The sequence below is a fragment of the Benincasa hispida genome, chromosome 10 (genome assembly GCF_009727055.1).
Source record: "Benincasa hispida cultivar B227 chromosome 10, ASM972705v1, whole genome shotgun sequence".
Taxonomy (NCBI): domain Eukaryota; kingdom Viridiplantae; phylum Streptophyta; class Magnoliopsida; order Cucurbitales; family Cucurbitaceae; genus Benincasa; species Benincasa hispida.
Genome location: NC_052358.1, coordinates 42,357,519 through 42,376,631, shown reverse-complemented (window position 1 = coordinate 42,376,631; position 19,113 = coordinate 42,357,519). Strand labels below are relative to the sequence as shown.

Sequence of the window (19,113 nt, the reverse complement as noted above, 5' to 3'; positions counted from 1 at the left end):
GTCAGTTTTAAATCAACATTGTAGGTATACCTTTAATGTCGGTTTAAAACGGACATTAAAGATCCGCTTTTTTTTTAAAATAATAATAATAATAATTTTCTTTTTCCTTTCATTCTCAGACTTCCACTCACCCACAACCCACGCGAAACCCTTCCAACGCAACTCCTTTCATTCTTCCACGTGAAACCCACAACCCAGCCAAGCATCTGGCCAACACCTTCCCCGATCCCCCTTGTTCATTTCCAGCAACTGATGGTCTCGAATGCGCTCTTCGCGGAGAGATAAGACCGAAGACTCGTTGATTTCAAAGTAGGCTTTCGGAGGCAACGACGACGTTTTTCTAGAAACATCCACTCGATTGTCCTATGTCGTTTGATTGCTCTACTTCGCTCTGACAGCCAGCCTCTGGTAAGAAGAATTGAAATGCCTTGCCACAGAGTTCAAGTTCTCGAGCTCGCTCCTTCACTAACCCTCACTGACCTCTAGTAAGAAGAATACTCCACCCTTTAGAAGCGAAATAAGTTGGTGGCGTACAAATCTTTTGGTTATATTTTGGCTATATTTTCATCAATCTTTTGGTTATATTTTCAAAAGTTCTTTCAAATTTTTTATCTTCCAAAATGTCTTGCAAATGAGAAAGATTAAAAAGGTTCTTGAAACACCTCCACAATATCACAAGTTAGATGTTATTAGAATGTCATACAACCATATTATTATCTTGCAGTAGCAACCAGATTTTAAATTGATTCCACCAACATATAGAATATAATATCATATTCATGACATACCTCATTCCCTTCACGCATGAGGGACCGTACCAATGTTAGAGCATTATAGAATATTGTCACCTTATACTTATCAACTATGTCCCGATAGCATCCAGGATCAGGATAATTTGGAGCCTGCAATGGGAAAGATGCAGTTTTTTGTTAAGATTTCAAATTTTTTTTTTTTTAGACACACACAGAATATATGTAATGCTAGTAAGTAGAAACAAGCATACAAACTAGATGAATATATGTAATTCTTAATACATCCATGCATGCAAGATTCAAGCATGGAACACAATCATGAGAGAGTCAATGTGCTACAACACATGGGATGCATATGTCTCAGTTCAAGAAGGTACTTTGTTATGCTTACAATTGCTATTCTTCTGGGGTTGGGAAAGAAGTGAATTACTAAAACCAACTCAAGAAGGTACTTTGTTGTTTACCCAAGTCCCTTTGTGAAAAATATAATATTCTTATGATTTGAGTGTTAAACTGCAATTAGATAAACTAGCTAAATCTATGAGGATCAATTCTATTTATGATCAAAATTATCTCGATAGTAGATAGGTTACTAATTGTTGTTACAATTTTTTCACTTAAATAGGATATACAAAAGAAATGAGCAATATTGTGGTGATTGAACCATATAGAAGATAGGTTACTTGTTTCTTATCTTTGTTTTTTCTTCTCTCTTGACAAGGCGATTCTTTTTTTTTTTTTCAAAATAGTCTCTTCTTAGCCTTTGTGAGTGGATAGAAACTATTTTAGAGTAAGGTTCTTTTGGAAAGTAGTCGAATTAGAATTTGGGAGCTAACTCGTTTGAGCAATAATGAAATGACTTTGAGTGAAGTTTTTCGTTTTGTTAGGTTCAAGTTTGATGTGTAAGGCTAAATTTTGATTCTTAAGGATTTGGAAGGAAGATAGGAAGATTGCATTGGACATGTTTTAAGAAGGCTCCAAATTTTGCATTGGACATGTTCTGTGACCTCTGTTATTCAATCTTTAGTCTTCTTTTTTTTTTTTCAATTGTCTTACTCAATTCTTCTTATATTGTCTTTGAAATCATTCGTGAAATAGACGCGCGAGAAAAAGCCATGAGAAAGTGTCCTCCGTGCTGAGTTTGCAAATGCTATAAGATATGTAAATAAAAGTTTATCTGTAGAAAACCATTTAAGATTTCTCCACTGGGATTTGAACAAACATGCAAAAAGGTATTATAGTCATTATGTACTTGGCAGTAGCGATATTCTATTGAAATTTTTTAATTCATGTGAATGTGATTATGATTTTTTTTTTCAAACTCTTTTCTGCAGCAAAGCTTCCAACGTTTTGAGCAGCTTAGAAGGATTGCTACATACGTGTTGAACTTAACTGGGATCTTCTAGTGTCAAATAGCGTCCAATTTAAGCTTAGAGAAGTTGTTAAGTTGGACCTACTTTAAGTAAGTTTTACAAATAGTTGTTTATTAGTAGGTGCATGAAACTTGTTCCCTCATACATGCCTATTTGGATGTAAGAATGGTACTAGGTTGTTACCCCAATTTCAAAACTCAATTTAGGAGTTGTCAACTAAAATTTCAAAATAATTATAGTTTGAATTAAGTTATTTAACTTTCACAAGTGAATCACTTTAAATTCTTAGACTTTCTTTTTAACATTATTGATTCATCGTTCGCATATGTTAAATTGAGATAAGAATTAAACTATTTTAGAGTAAGGTTCTTTTAGAAAGTAGTTGAATTATAATTTTTGAGCTAACTCATTTGAACAATAATGAAATGATTTTGAGTGAAGTTTTTCATTTTGTTAGGTTCAAGTTTGACGTGTAAGGCTAAATTTTGATTCTTGGGGATTTGGAAGGAAGATAGGAAGATTGCATTGGAAATGTTTTAAGAAGGTTGACAAGTGGAGAAGGTGCACCCAACAAAAAAGGACTTCGTAACAACATTAATAACAAGTACAAGGTATATTTATAAGATGATTATCTTAAAAGTCTATTTGTTCTAAACTTTGGATTAGATTCAGTATTGGAATGATATGACTATCATGCAGTTATGGTAGTCATAACTTAGTTGTTTATGAATTCCATTGAGTGGTTTATGGTAGTGGAACTTCTTAGGCATCCTTTGGTAGTTTATATTTATGCATTATTTGTTTAAATGAATCCGGTTGCACTATGGTAGTTTATGGGTTATTCATGCATTGTGGGTTAGGTTAATTCTTTATTATCATCGTCGGATCTTTTGTTATCTCTTGTTTAACCATTTATTTTGCTTCTTCGTCAATTTGAATCTAATTCGTCCTTGAAATCTTGTTTGGATAATCTAGGATTGACCCTCGATAGCATCTTTTAATTGGAGATATTTTCTGTGGTTTCATTTGATTGAAGTCTTGTATTTGTTTCGTGTGCTTTTTAGTTGCTTGAAGTTTTGGTGTTGCTTTAGGGGGCTTTTTACTTTTTAGTTATATGGATAATGTAAAACTTTTTAGTTGGAGATGCTAATTTCCTCCTTTCCTCTTTCGTATGCTTATGCTTATGCATATTTTAGATTTTTATTATGTGATTCGAGCTTTTATGTGGTTGTTTATAACAGAACATGATATCTTGGCCTTCTTTGCAAATTCCCATCAATACTCGAAATCATAAATTCCCATGTTGTCTTTCCATAGCTCCCTAGCTTGAATTTCATAAATTCTTTGTGTGGGGTAATTGAATTCTTATTATATGTTGTTTGCCTATTTTTCTTTGCTTGCATGAAGTCATGTTTTCGATTTGGATCAACTCTATGGTGGATGGTGGAGAGAACATAACGAAGGAGCAATTGAAAGACTATTTGGAAAACACTATATAATGGCAACGAGTGTGTATGCACTTTTTTAGTTTTAATTTGTATTTTATAGTTTAAAAGTAAGTTATCGCTCTTTTTTTATACATCAATAAAATTTATTTGGATCTAACAAAATTTTAATTTTGCTATGTAACCCTTATGAGTTTTTGTAATTTGTTGATAACCTTGGTTTTAGAGTTAAATTATCATCCAATTCCTCTTTTATGACTTATTATTATGGATTTGTGAAAGTAATTAAGAATTCATTTTGTGCATGGACAGGTTGATTACCTTGGTTTTAGGAACATATCATTTTTAACTTTTTGACCGACATTAAAAATAGATTGGACAATAATTATATTGAATACATGGACAATAATTGAAAAAAAGGGGACAATAATTCTGAGCTTTAATGTCGGTTGTCAACCGACATTAAAGATAGTGTTATTAAAGCTCTTTAATGTCGGTTTTAAACCGACATTGTACACCATCTTCAATATCGGTTTAAAACCGACATTAAAGACAACCAACGTTAAAAGGCTTTAATAACACTATGTCGGTTTAAAACCAACATTAGAACCCTTTAATATCGGTTTTAAAGTCTAGAATTCTTGTAGTGTTTGATGCTATTACGCTAGTGGTTTTCAAGAAGAGCAAAATTTTGAACATTTGGAAAGGAAAATGGTGAAAATTACCCTAAAAATGGATTCTAAGGCCATTAACATATAATTTCTTTGTATGGCCTATCTGTATGTTATTATTCCAAATTATTCAGACACGAGTAGCTAAATTTCTTTTATAGGATATTGAGTAGATTGTAGATTGGCATTTTATTCGACTGCTGGCATTGGATTGGAATGGCTATTAATTGCATTTTGAATTCCATAATTTATTTACCTTTTATCAATTGGCCATTTATTGAATGTATGTTGATTTTATTGCTTGAGAGAGAGGGAATTAGCTAGACGGAGAGTTTAAACTTTTATCTAATTATGCATAATGATGAGAAGATGATAAGGACTGTTTATTAAAGGGCTGTAATGTTGTGTTATTGTGAGAATTACAAAGAGATAGTGTAAGAAAGGATTAAGCTCGAGAGAGGTGATCCAAAATTTAGGCTTCATGCAACCAATAGTAATTTGGTCCCTAGATCAGTTAATTGGTTATGTTAGTCGGCCTGGAACTGAATCAATACTCTGCAATTATTAATTCATTGGAATTCATCTAATTTTCATCACTTAGGTTAATTTAGGAATTGGCCTGAAATTTGTGCTGCCTAGGTAAAGTTTGTGAGTAACTACCATAGCTAAAGCCCTATTTTTGTAATCATTTGGTTTTTAATTTTTAAAACCAAAGTTTATATTCTCTCAACTTCTTACAATGATTTTCATCTTTTCTTGAGCAAAAGAGTTGAATTCTTAGCCAAATTTCAAAAACAAAAACAAGCTTTTTAAAACTACTTTTTAAGTTTTCAAAACTTGGTTTGTTTTCTGAAAATATTGGTAGAAAATATATAACTAAACAAGAAATTTAGAACTGGAAGAAATGTTTGTAGGCTTAACTTTTTAAAAACTAAAAATTAAAAATTAAATAGTTACCAAACGAGATTCTGTCAAATTATATTTTTCAATTTTTTGTAGGCAATACTCGATCTCGAGACCCCTTCTATATTATAATTCGACGTGTGTATTTGTATGTGTCAAACATTTAATCTACATTTTCAATATCTTTTATAGATATTTTTGAAATATAGAAAATAACATCTATTAATTTCAGTATCAATATAAATTACAGATAACAAAATCTAATAACTTAGTTTGAAAGTAAAAATAATTTCATTATTAATTTAAATACTTTTTATACTTTTATTCACATAAATATTCGTTATAATGTATTCATAGATCCATCTATATATTTGTAAATTGAAATCTTGATATTAATATCAACATCAACATTTTGATTATATTGAAAAAAATATATATACATCGCACTATTGAGGGCGTTTTTAGTCTAAATATATAATTAAGGTCCTGTTTGGTAATTATTTTATTTTTTGTTTTTGGTTTTTGAAAATTAAGCATATTTTTTCTCAATTTCTTGAATTCTTAGTCAAATTCTAATAAGAAAAAAAAGTTTTTAAAAAAGTACATTTTTTAATTTTCAAATTTTCACTTGATTTTTAAAAACATAATTGATAAAAAGTAGATAACAAAGCAAAAAGTTTAGAGGTACTAAGGGTGTTTATATGTTTAGTTTTCAAAAACAAAAAACTAAAGTCTCGTTTGGTAACCATTTTGTTTTTAAAAATTAAGTCTATGGACACTACTTCCACCACCAAATTTCTTTCTTTGTTATCTACTTTTCATTAATGGTTTAAAAAACCTAGCTAAATTTTGAGAATTAAGAAAAGTAGTTTTCAAAAAGTTGACCAAACGAGATCTACGTTAGAAACACTCGATATTAGCTTTCAGCTTATTGTGCAAGGTTGAGATTTGAGTATTGTCTCCATTATATGTTTACAAGGCTCTTCCCAATAATTCAATTTGAATTCTAAAACATTTTAGTCGAGTTCAAATGGTTTAATTTCTTCCCAAAAACTCAACTCTAATCTTAGCTGAAAGATGAACACCAACTAGTCATGAAAAATACACAACAGCATGTTCATGATCTACAACCCTTATCAGAGGGTTCTTGTAGCACGGAGCCCACACAATGATCTCCTTGGAATAGACAAACCCAAATATACAAGATTAAATTAGACTATTTAATCTATTAATTTTCGCTCATTAGCAATAGGTTAATCTAGATTTGTACTCTTATGCACGATAGAACAAGTTGTATCTATAAATATAATCATTTCATGAAATTCGATCTTATACAGAAATTGTCCAATAATTACAACTGGGTCAAAAGTTTGTAACACGCCCCTATACAATTACATCTTAGATCTTACATCTTAATAAGTACCAGTTATCCTTTAAGAAATAATTTTATCTAGGATTTAATAGTATCTAAGTCCCTCTTGAGTTAGTAGCCAAATGAGAAAAGGGGGTCTCATTGTTCAAGTTTCGAATTTAATTCTAAAGGAACTACTTATATACTTTCTAAAAAAAGAATTTCATCTTTTCAAACTTATATTCCTAGCTTCATATTTGGTCAAGTCTCCAACATGATAAGTTTATTTGAATCGATTACAAAAGTCATCCTCATTCGTGCAAATCACAAGAAGAAGTTCATAACCCACACTCAAATATTAAGATCGAGTCACATGTGATCAGCTTGTGAAATAATTATCTACTCAATTAACTAATTATTTATAAAGAGTGATAATATATTTTGTAGTCGTAATCTTATATATACATAAGACAAAAAAAAAGGCAACCAACCTTATCATCTTGTATGTAAATTATATATACTCTTTAATATTATATTAATAATCTTGAATTTTCATGTCACAAATTGGGGAAAATTAAAAGGATATTGTCCTTTTAGAAACTATTTAGGAAAATATTGTTGTTTTCAAACTATTTGTAAAAATATTGTTTTTTTTTTTTAATAACTCGAGGGTTCAAAATTCGACCAAGGTAGGTCGAATTTTGAACCCTCAACCTTGTCCCTTCGCTTTTTTAGAAAGATGAAACATTATTATTTTGAGAGAGAGAGATTCTGAGCGAGATTATGAGAAAGAGCGACCAAGGTAGATCAAATTTTGAACCCTTGACCTTGCCCCTTCGCTTTTTTAGAAAAGTGAAACATTATTATTTTGAGAGAGAGCGAGAGCGAGAGCGAGATAGCGAGATTTTGATAGAGATTGAGAGTACACTACAATTTTTAGGTCATCCGTACAAATTTTTCTTTTTTTTCTTTTTTAATTATTACACATTCCACCTTCTTCTTTCTTTCTTCCTTTCTTTTTTTTTTTTTTTTAATTTTTCATTTTATAAAAAGAATTTCTAAAAATATTTTAAAGCGAGATTTTGAGAGTAAGAGTGAGAGCGAGATAGCGAGATTATGATAGAGAGCGAGAGTACACATCAATTTTTGGGTCATCCGTACAAATTTTCCTTTTTTTTTTCTTTTTTAATTATTACACATTCCACCTTCTTCTTTCTTTCTTCCTTTCTTTTTTTTTAATTTTCCATTTTATAAAAACAATTTCTAAAAATATTTTATTATTTTATTTAAACTCTAAAAAGAATAAATTAAAAAAAAAATAATATCTCATAAAAATTAAAAAAATATAAATTAAATATCTCATTTATATAAAAATAATTACAAAAATCAATGTGTTCCCACAAGGCGGACGTCGTCGATTTCGAGCTAGTTGTCGTCGTCGACTTTGAACTTAAGGTTGCTCGGGTTCTTCTTGATGTTGCTCTGGTACCTCTACGGGCACTTCATAATATAAATATTCATTATGCTCTCCACGACCCCGACCATGTCCATGCACGTATGAAGACGAAGGACCAGTCTCTGAGTCATAATGTCCTGAACCAAATGCTGGCATCATCATCATCGGACTAACATAATCAGTTTGACTCTGCATTTGCATCATAGGGGGCAACTATTCCACATTATGTGCAACCTCATCAAACTTATCCTCTTCCCGACAGGTCCTCTACGTCTAGGAGCTGGTGGAGGAATAATAGGTATATCGTACATATAATGAATTTCCTCCATATAGCTTTGGTTGTCACTACATATAGCAAGAACCTGGTTCGGATCATTCGCAACCTCACGGAGTCTACTGTTGTTCGATCTTTGTGAATTATAAAACAATTAGACAATATTATAATAAATTTAAATTAAAAATAATTAGATAATATTCATTCATTTACCAGATGACCCACAGCTGCTCCCGGAACAAGTGACGTAGCGCCTTGTGATATTGTTATACCAATGAATATATTCTGGAGTGACATATGTGTCAAACTGTTCAAGAGAAACCCCCACTGCAATAAACCTTGCACGATAGTGCCATCGCACTACCAAATGTACAACTTTTTTGGACCAATCTCCAGTCCTTAGGTCAATATCATGCAGTACGAGTTTAGTATTACAAGGCGATGGGACATCCTGCTGAAAACCGAATTTCTCATCACTCTGTCAGAAAGATGTCACTCACCAATGTGAAAACATATGAGAGGACTCATCGTCCGCCATATGTTTTGACCATTCGTACAAATATTAGGCAAAGTATGCATAATAATTTTGTACGACTCCCAAATAACCTGAAACACAAAATATTATATTAGAGAATATTAAAGACAAATACAACAAAAATGCGTATAAAATAATCAATTAGGTTCAGTGTAATGTACCTGTTCAGGTTGAAGCAAATCAAACATGTATCTATACTGGCTGACTACATGTGTGGTTGTCCTAGTCACACAAAATTTGTCTCTCCACCTAAATTTTTTAAATTGATAATTTAGAATTTAAATTAACTAGATCAGTGATATAAAAATTAAATTGAATTAAAACAACATACCAAAACCGTAGGCTCGTCCAACTAACTGAGCGTCATTAACATGTTGTAGCTGTGGAGCCATTGTTGGAAATCGTCCCAAGCCCATAGTTGCAAAAGTATGAGAGGCCCAACTATCTCTCGAACCTCAAATCTTGTTGCTTTGCATAGTTGTCTATACAACCATGCCAAGCATGCTCCACCCCACGAATACTGCCCCGCATCATGGAGGTTAGCTAACAGTGGCAGGAACATCAAGTGAACAAAATGACTTGATTTATCTGAAAATAGACTTCCACCCATCATTTGTAGTATATATTGCTCGCGCATATCTTATGACAGTTTCCTTGTCTACATCATCTGTGAGCTCACGAAATTGTGTTCCTAACCATATTAAACTTAACCTCAATCCTTTAATCTTGTCGGCAGGTGGGGTCGCACCGAGGTACAATTGACAAACTTCTAACCAGTCATTGTACATCACTCCGGTGACCAGCTCACTGTCAACAGGTAACCCCAACAACACTTCTATGTCTTGTAGAGTGATAGTGCACTCTCCAACAGACATATGAAATGTATGCGTCTTGGGCCTCTATCTCTCGACCAAGGTTGTGATCAGATGCAAGTCCAACTGAATAAATCCTAATCTGGCAACCCCATAGAATCCAGATGTGCGCAGTAGCAGTAGTATTCGAGGGTGGAGCGGGATAGTGCACTGGAGAACTGCCTCTCGACGCCTACAAGATATTTTCCTAGTAGTACGATCTCACCATACAATAGATGATCGATGAATGGACTGGTCGTACAAAACATCAGGATCAACATGTCCTGGGTTTAAAGCCATGATCTGAAAAAAAATATATATTTATTTCTCAATTAAAAAAATATTTGTTTCTCAATTAGAAGAATAATGTACAACTAAAAGAATAATGTACAACTTAATTAGAAGAATAATGTACAAGTTAATTAAAAGAATAATGTACAACTTTATAATAAAAAAATTGAATATACAATAAAAGATAAGTGGGTGAAGGAAATCTCGCTCATGAGTGAGAATCCTGCTCATGAGCGAGATCCTTCGCTCATGAGCAAGATCCTTTGCTCATGAGCGAGATCCTTCACCCACTTATCTCCTTGTCGAGGGTTGAAGTTTCGACTTATGTATGTCGAAACTTCAACCTTCGACAACCTATAGCGAGATTTCCTTCTAGAGCGAGATCCTCATCACAAAATTAGCGAGATTTATGTATGTCGAAACTTCAACCTTCGACAACCCTAATATACATATTGTTTCCAAATTTTTCTTTGTTTGTCGAGTTCTCAACGTTCGATCTCTACATTAATCAAATCTTCAACCCTCGACTTCTAGCCTCGAACTCCCAAAATAACAATATTTCTCTAATAAGTTTCAAACAACAATATTTCTCTAATAAGTTTTGAAAACAATCAAATTAATATTAAAGATCCTCACAAATTGCATGTAAAAAATAATTTAAAAAATAAAATGTAAATTACTAGGCCTCCGGAAATAAATCCCAACAATTTTTATTTTTCCTACTATTTGCCATTAATTTTTAATTATTATTTTGCAATATTCTATTAAATTAGGTCATATTTACATGAAGATTTCGATTAAAAGGTTCAAATTCACGACAGAAAATAGATATTCAATTCTTACTTTTCCACTTTTCAATATTTTGTTTGCCAAATAGATGCAATTTTATTTATTTATTTATTTATTTTGAGTCATTTTCATTTAATTTCAAGAAACAAAATAGCCGAATTCAATCTAAAAATTTTCTAACCAATGTTTATTTCTTAATTAATTTTCTCTAGAATTTGGAAAAAAGTCCTAGTCAACCATGTCTCCAAGAAACTATAAAAAATAAAAAAATAAAAAAAAAAAAACCTTTTATTTTCCAAACTTAAACTAACTTTATATTTTTTAAAAAATAATAAGTGTAATCGAGACTATAACCATCTTTTCCCAGTCCTATCTAATTATATAGAAAAATAAATTTAAAAAAATATTTCCAAAAAAGTTTGTGAGATGAAAAATTGTGATTGAATTATTAGTTAGGTGTAGGTCAGGATATATTCAAATCTTTTCTTTCTCAAATCAACCCAAAAAATATTTGTTAATTTCTTAAAGCTATTTCATGTTATCAAAATTCAATCACTCTAAGAAAAAGACCGTTAAGGGAATTAAGACTAGCATATATATATATATATATATATATATATATTTGCCACACTTTTTCTCATTTAAAATTAGATTTTCATTTCCATCACATGAAATCAATAATGTTTAAACAATCAAAAAAGAAAAGGAAATGAATATTGTAATCTCACTCACTAGTGGGTTTGGTTCGTCCACTTATAATGGTTGCTCATCCAACCCATAATAGAAGTTTGGAATCGACTCAACTATATATTTACAAAAAGAATCCATCTTTAATATTCATTATCAATCATTCAATTGAGAGAGTTTTTTCTAAGTACAACAACTATAGAGTAGGAGATCGAATCTTCAACTTTTAGAGATGGAAGTCATGTCAATATCATTGAATTAAACCCACTTTGGCAAAAATAAGTGAATATTTAGGACTATGAATCTCGTGAGAGATCATATAAGTCAAATTCCTGTCAAGTTATTCATTTTGACGATTAGTATCAATTTGTGGATAGCAAAAATCAATATCACCATGAACTTCATGGTTCAAGAGAATTGTCATGATAATATAAGAGATTATTAAAGTCCTGTTTGATAAAGTCGATTTCATTTTAGTTTTTTACTTTTTAAATTCATACTTGTTTAAGTTAGAAATCAAAATGAAGAAAAGTTTTGAAAATAGATAAGGATAGATGTGGAAGTGGCAAATTTGTGGAATATATAATCACTTATAACAAAATCAAAATCAAAGATAGAGACATTGGATGGTGCTTTTTATAAGAAGGTGGTGATCCATTTGCCACTTTATCAAGTTGAAATTTGGTAACAACTCCACTGCTTTAAGATGCACAGCCATTTCTGAATGAAAACATATTCAGTGGTGGATGGCACATTTAGAGAAAGAAAGAAAAAAAAACAAAGAACAGAACACCTTTAACTTTTATGGCTTTTCATCAACCAAAGTTCAATCACAATTCCAAATGTTAGCACTTTAAAGAGACTTCATGACAAATCAAGACAATAAAATAAGGGTTATTGATCCATCCAACAATGTTAGCATGTCCAATCAAATGATGCCACGTGGCGATTAGGCTCTACCCTAAGTTTATAAAATAGATATGGTCAAATTTAAATAAAAATCTATTAAAAAAGATTAAATTTAGTGTAAGCCCAAAAATTAGGCCCAACCAAACCCAAGTCCATATAGGGTCTCTCAAAATTCTATAAATAAGGGAGACCATCCTTTCATTTGAAACATTTAAAAGTCGAATTTCAACATTCAAAATTTAGAAGATTTAAAGACTAGAAGACTTCAACAAGTCAAACGTTTCTTCTTCAACACTTCAATGACTTGGCTATCTCTTCTTCAACGAATTGATTGTTTCATCATCATCTGGAAATTGAAGGCTTATCTCCCCGATTTGAGAACAACCTCACTAAGCCTCATATCAAAGTCAACGTTCAAGAGAAAGCAAAAGAGAATTATACATTAGAGACTATAATACTATTCCAAATCATCAAATCAAATTCATTTCTACAAATTAAATTTCTCCAGAAATCTCATGTAAATACAAATCTCATAAAAACTAGGGCAAATTGCAAAAAAAAAAAACACCCCTAAAATATGGTAGTAGTTGCAATTATACCTCAAACTTTCAATTGTAAAAATTGAGTCTTTAAACTCATACATACCTTAAAACTGGACCTTTAAACTTATATAATTGTAGAATTTATAACAACTAAAAGTTTGTTTGAGTTTTTTTTTTTTTTTTTAAAAAAAAGAAAATCATTTGAAGGTCCAATTTATATCACTATTTTAAATTTAAGATTCAATTTTAATACTTTATAATTTTGAAGGTTTAATTTTTACAATCGAAAGTTTGAGGATGTAATTGCAACTACTACTATATTTTTGGAATGGTTTTGCAACTAATCTTAAAAACTAATTCCGAATTGACCATTTGTAAAATCTTTAACTTGTAAGTCTATAACACATGAGTTAAGTTCCAATGGACTTCTCTTCAAACACCACTAATTACAATGGAAGTCCTTAGCATTGTGTCTTAGTCTAATTGTTAGATTGGATACTAAGATTTTATTTTATTTGTAATTATTCTTTTATTTACCATCTTTTATCTTGGTTAATGCATTCTGTCATATTAAACAAATAGTTCTTTTCAATTGTTTTTTACCGATTTTTTCTCCTAAAAAGAAAATGTTGAAATAGAGAACGAAATAAGATGATAGATGCAATTTTTGTTTAAATCTTATTTTGGCCGTTGAACTCTCCTATCTATTTTATTTTGTCTCATAAATTTAAATCACCTTTTCTAGTTTTTCCATCTTTACCGCATTTTATAAATTGAAATATAACACAACATATTAATTTATCTTTAGTAGTACATTGTGTATATTAAAAGGCTATCTTAGTCCTTACCATTAATTTGTGATTAATAATATAAATATGTTTGATGCTCAGGTAGGAATTTATGGATTAAGTAAATGAAAAAAAAAAAAAAAAAAAAAAAAAAAAAACTTGTGTCTATATCAAGTTTCTAGTACATAATTTATTTTTAAAAAAAATAATGGCAAGGATTAAAATGGTTTTGTTTACCAATTTTATCCAACAGTCTTTAAAGATTTAGAGACTAAGATAGGATAAACATAAAGATTGAAGGTCTTGAATTGGATAAACCTAAACTATTTTGTACATACATTACAACCTTAACCAAGCAATTTAAATATTTGAAGCTTGGGTTCAATGAATCCAAGAGTGTATTCTTTCACAATTTTCTTGATTTTTTTAATATGGGATTTTCAACATGTCATGTTTCTAAGATGGTGTTTTTTAGATTCACCGATCTTGAAATAAATCCCAAATTTTTTTATTTTTTACTTTATTTTTTGGATTGAATGTCCATTTGAAATTTTTATGGATTCCAATATTATATTAGATGATATATGGTTCAATCTCAAAACCAATTCACAATTCGAGAATAATCCATTTGTCTTAAATAAATGTGAGGTCCACCGAATTTTCGAATGAAATGATCACAACAAATATTTTTATTGATATTTTCCTATGTCCATGAGTTCAACATCAACATAACAAACAAATCAATATTCCATTATATATATGCACACACAGTTACACATTTTTCTGACCATATAAATAACAAACATTTTTTTTAATGGAAACAACAAACATTTTGATTCATTAGTAAAAGTATCAAATATTTATTTATTAGTTCAAAAAATTTGTGAGGTTTTGGTTTTATAATATTTTAAAAAATATTCATCAACATCGTCATTTAAATAATATTGATAACTTTCATAAAATTGAATTCTGGATATTTCCATTCGACATTAACATTATTTTTACATATTAATTACTAGTAAAAGTTTAATAGTTACGAAGTTCCATGTTTCTAAATAATTTAAGAAAATGATGCTAAAAATTCTCCTGAACAAAATTTGTCAATCTATATCTATTCCCTAACCGTAGGTTAATAATTGTTCATTGCCTAAAAAAAGCCTATTTACAGGCCTCCATTATAAACCCACCAAGAGTAATATTGGGTCTAAAAATAGTCAATCTATCTTTGACCGCAGATCTCCAACCAACTTTCTCAAATACAAATATTACTTCAACATTTCTAATTCTGTTTTCGTTTCCCCCATTCAAACAAGCTGGGTCCTTGCTGTAAAACATACAAAATGTAAATCAAACGAAATTCTCAATATTTACGGTTCATGAACTCATTTTATTCCAAAGGTTACATGTTGGTTGGATGAAACCTTCCTTTAGCTAGCTTCCATAAGTTTCAATAAGGTCCTGTTAATGGTGGCTTTGATTGTACTGTAAGAGAGAGGTGATAATAGAAGGAAGAAATGGATGCAGAATCTTCGATATCCAATGGCACAGATGATACAATCGTCTGCTATGCGCCGACAATGATCACTACAAATGGGGTGTGGCAAGGTGACAATCCTCTGGATTATTCTCTCCCCCTCTTCATCTTGCAGTTAACAATGGTGGTTGTGTTGACTCGCACCTTGGTTTTCCTCTTAAAACCCTTTCGTCAACCTCGAGTCATCTCCGAAATTTTGGTGAGTTTAACATCTCTTTTTAGGTTCTTTCTTGCACCTAACTTATTGGCATTGATGATGGCATTTGGAGCTTTAAATTTGGTTTCTTTGTGTAATAGGGTGGGGTGATTTTGGGACCTTCGGTACTAGGGAGGAGTGCTAAATTTGCCAACACGGTATTTCCTTTAAGAAGTGTAATGGTGCTTGAAACAATGGCCAATGTGGGCCTTCTATACTTTCTGTTCTTGGTTGGTGTGGAGATGGATCTCTCAGTGATTCGTCGAACTGGGAAGAAGGCAATGGCAATAGCTGTAGCAGGAATGATTCTTCCGTTCGGAATAGGAGCTGCCTTTTCATTCCAATTGCACAAAGTGGATCAGAAATTGAACTCCAGCACTTACATTATGTTTCTTGGTATTGCGCTCTCCGTGACAGCTTTCCCAGTGCTAGCTAGAATTCTTGCAGAGCTTAAACTGATAAATTCAGAGCTTGGAAGGATGGCTATGGCATCTGCACTTTTCAATGATATGTGTGCTTGGGTTCTCTTAGCTTTAGCCATAGCCTTATCTGAGAATGATTCCTCGTCTTTAGCTTCTTTATGGGTTGTATTGTCAAGTGCAGGCTTTGTTTTGTTTTGCATCTTTATCATTAGACCGATGATCTCGTGGATGATCCGAAAAACTCCAGAAGGGGAAAGTATCAGTGAGTTCTACATATGTTTGATTCTCACAGGGGTTATGATCTCAGGATTTGTTACAGATGCCATAGGAACACACTCCGTTTTTGGGGCTTTTGTGTTTGGATTAGTCATCCCAAATGGTTCACTTGGGGTGGCTTTAATTGAGAAACTTGAGGATTTTGTTTCAGGGCTTTTGCTCCCTCTATTCTTTGCAATAAGTGGGCTCAAGACAAATGTAGCCAGCATAGAAGGATTAATCTCTTGGGTATCTATTCTATTTATCACTCTCCTTGCCTTTATTGGCAAAATCATTGGAACTCTTCTTGCCTCCATTTGTTATCAAATGTCCTATCGCGAAGGCGTTACGTTAGGCTTGCTTATGAACACCAAGGGCCTTGTTGAAATGATCATCCTCAATGTTGGAAAGGACCAAAAGGTAAACACTCTCGATAAATATTGAGCACACACAGATATAAGAAGTGTTTTTCTTTTACTTTACCATAAAACTTTCCTCTTTTCATACCTTTTCTTACTAAAGAATCAACGTAAACTGAATATATGCAGGTGTTAGATGATCAAACATTCACAGTTATGGTGATTGTAGCCCTCATTATGACTGGGATAATAACACCTGTAGTTACTGTAATCTATAGGCCAACAAGAAGGTTTCTACCATATAAGAAACGAACAATCCAAGCATCTAAACCAGATTCAGAGTTCAGAGTATTAGTTTGTATACACACACCTCGAAATGTGCCAACAATCATCAACCTCCTTGATGCTTCCCATCCAACCAAAAGATCCCCAATTTGCATTTACGTGCTACACTTGGTCGAACTCACAGGTCGAGCCTCCGCCATGCTGATTGTCCACAACACCAGAAAATCAGGCCGCCCTGCATTAAATCGAACCCAAGCTCAATCAGATCACATAATCAATGCATTCGAGAACTACGAACAACATGTTGATTGCGTCTCTGTTCAACCCCTCACAGCCATTTCCCCCTACTCCACAATGCACGAAGACATCTGCAATTTAGCCGAAGATAAACGGGTTGCCTTCATAATCATCCCATTCCACAAGCAACAAACAGTGGATGGAGGAATGGAAGCCACAAATCCCGCATTCAGATTGGTAAATCAAAATGTGTTAGCCAATGCTCCTTGCTCCGTCGGAATCCTAGTCGATCGAGGCTTTAACGGCTCGAATCGAGTCACATCAAACAAGGCAACTCATTATAATATAATCCTGTTGTTCTTTGGTGGACAAGACGATAGAGAAGCTCTATCATACGCATGGAGAATGTCAGAACATCCGGGAGTGCACTTAACCGTAATGCGATTCATCGCTGCACAAGAAATAACTGAACCAAACCCAGAAGAAAACGCATCAAGAGTTTCAACAATGGAAACGGAAATGAACAGAGAGAGGAAACTCGACGAAGATTACATAAATGAATTTAGAACAAAAAACCCAAATAGTGAGTCAATTAATTACACAGAGAAAGTGTTGAACAACGGCGAGGAGACAGTGGCGGCCATAAGATCAATGGACGATGCTCACGACTTGTTCATCGTTGGCAGAGGTGAATCTCACGTATCACCTCTCACTGCCGGACTCACAGACTGGAGTGAATGTCCAGAACTCGGAGCAATCGGCGATTTGTTAGCCTCATCGGATTTTGCAGCAACGACTTCGGTTTTGGTAGTGCAGCAGTTCGGAGCAGCAATGGCGGCGGACCATGTAGAAGAAGAAGAAGGATCACCACGTAACCAAGATCCAAGTGATCCCTACCATAGCTTGAGATCCATGAATTTGAGGCAACATACTCCATCGAGAACTCAAATAATTTATGATACATGAACATTGTATTACAGAACTAGATTATTTTCTTCTTCTTTTTTACTTTATTCATTATTCATATCCACAAAATATACATAAAACAAGGTGTTATTATAAATATTATAAAAATAGATGTTAGTGTCTTAAAAGTCGCATGCCAATTTTCAGGTTATCCATGTGCGTGTAATTATTCATACATGGTGTCTATATAAAACCACATCCTACTTATCACTTTGCTTATAAAATATTGGTGAGAAAATCCACACAAATTTTCATTTTATCTAATTTTCATAATTTTAGTTATTTTATTTTATTATTATATTTTTTTTGTTTGTTAGTTATTATATTTGTATATTATTATATTATATTTTCTCCATATTCGTTTATTGTGCTCCTCAATTTCGTTAATAGATCGTGTTTTTTTCCTCTTTATTATAATTAATAAATTAAATATTATTTTTCATATTTAATATATATTAAATTTCTAATATAAATTTTTGTGATAGTATTATCATGACAAATCTTACGAAATTAGAATTTGCAGCCCTTAACATTAATGGCAATAATTATTTGTCATGGGTGCTCGACGTCGAAATCCACTTAGATGCTATGAAATTGGAAGAAACAATTAAAGAACATCCCGTTAGGACGAAACAAAAGCTATGATTTTCTTTCATCTCATCTCCACGAGGGATTAAAATTGGAGTATTTTACATATCTCCGTATCTTGTGGAAAAATTTGAAAGAAAGGTATGATCATCGATAAACAGTTATTCTTCCTAAAACTCGTTATGAGTGGATGCATTTAAGGCTACAAGATTTTAACTCAATAAGTGATTCGCATTATTTAAATCAGCTCAAAATTGTTGTTATACGAAAAGAAAATTACTAATATTGATATGTTAGAGAAGACATTTTCTACATTTTATGACTCGAATATGCTTCTGTAGCAACAATAGCGAGAGAAAGATTTTAAACAATATTCTAACTAATTTCATGTCTTCTTATGACTGAACAAAATAACGAGTTATTGATAAAAAACCATGAATCTTGACCAACTGGAATATCACCATTCCTTGAAGTGAATGTTGTGAATGTTAATAACCGTGGTCGAGGTCGTGACTGTAGCAGATGAAGAAATAATTATTATTTTCGTGGTTGATTGGACATTGGTCACGTACTTGTCGTACGTCAAAATACTTAGTTGACCTTTATCAAGACTCCTTGAAGGAAAAAGGGGAAAATGTAGAAGTAAACTTTACA

At 32.1% G+C, this 19,113-nt stretch overlaps 1 protein-coding gene across 1 annotated transcript; it reads left to right on the top strand.

Annotated features, from left to right (window-relative positions):
- The first annotated feature begins 14,691 nt into the window (after window positions 1-14,691).
- Window positions 14,692-17,963, top strand: LOC120087639 (cation/H(+) antiporter 15). Its single transcript, XM_039044479.1, has 3 exons — window positions 14,692-15,350; window positions 15,449-16,444; window positions 16,573-17,963. The coding sequence occupies exons 1-3, from the start codon at window positions 15,132-15,134 to the stop codon at window positions 17,869-17,871; spliced, it is 2,514 nt and encodes an 837-aa protein (XP_038900407.1). The 5' UTR covers window positions 14,692-15,131; the 3' UTR covers window positions 17,872-17,963.
- Window positions 17,964-19,113: the final 1,150 nt, after the last annotated feature.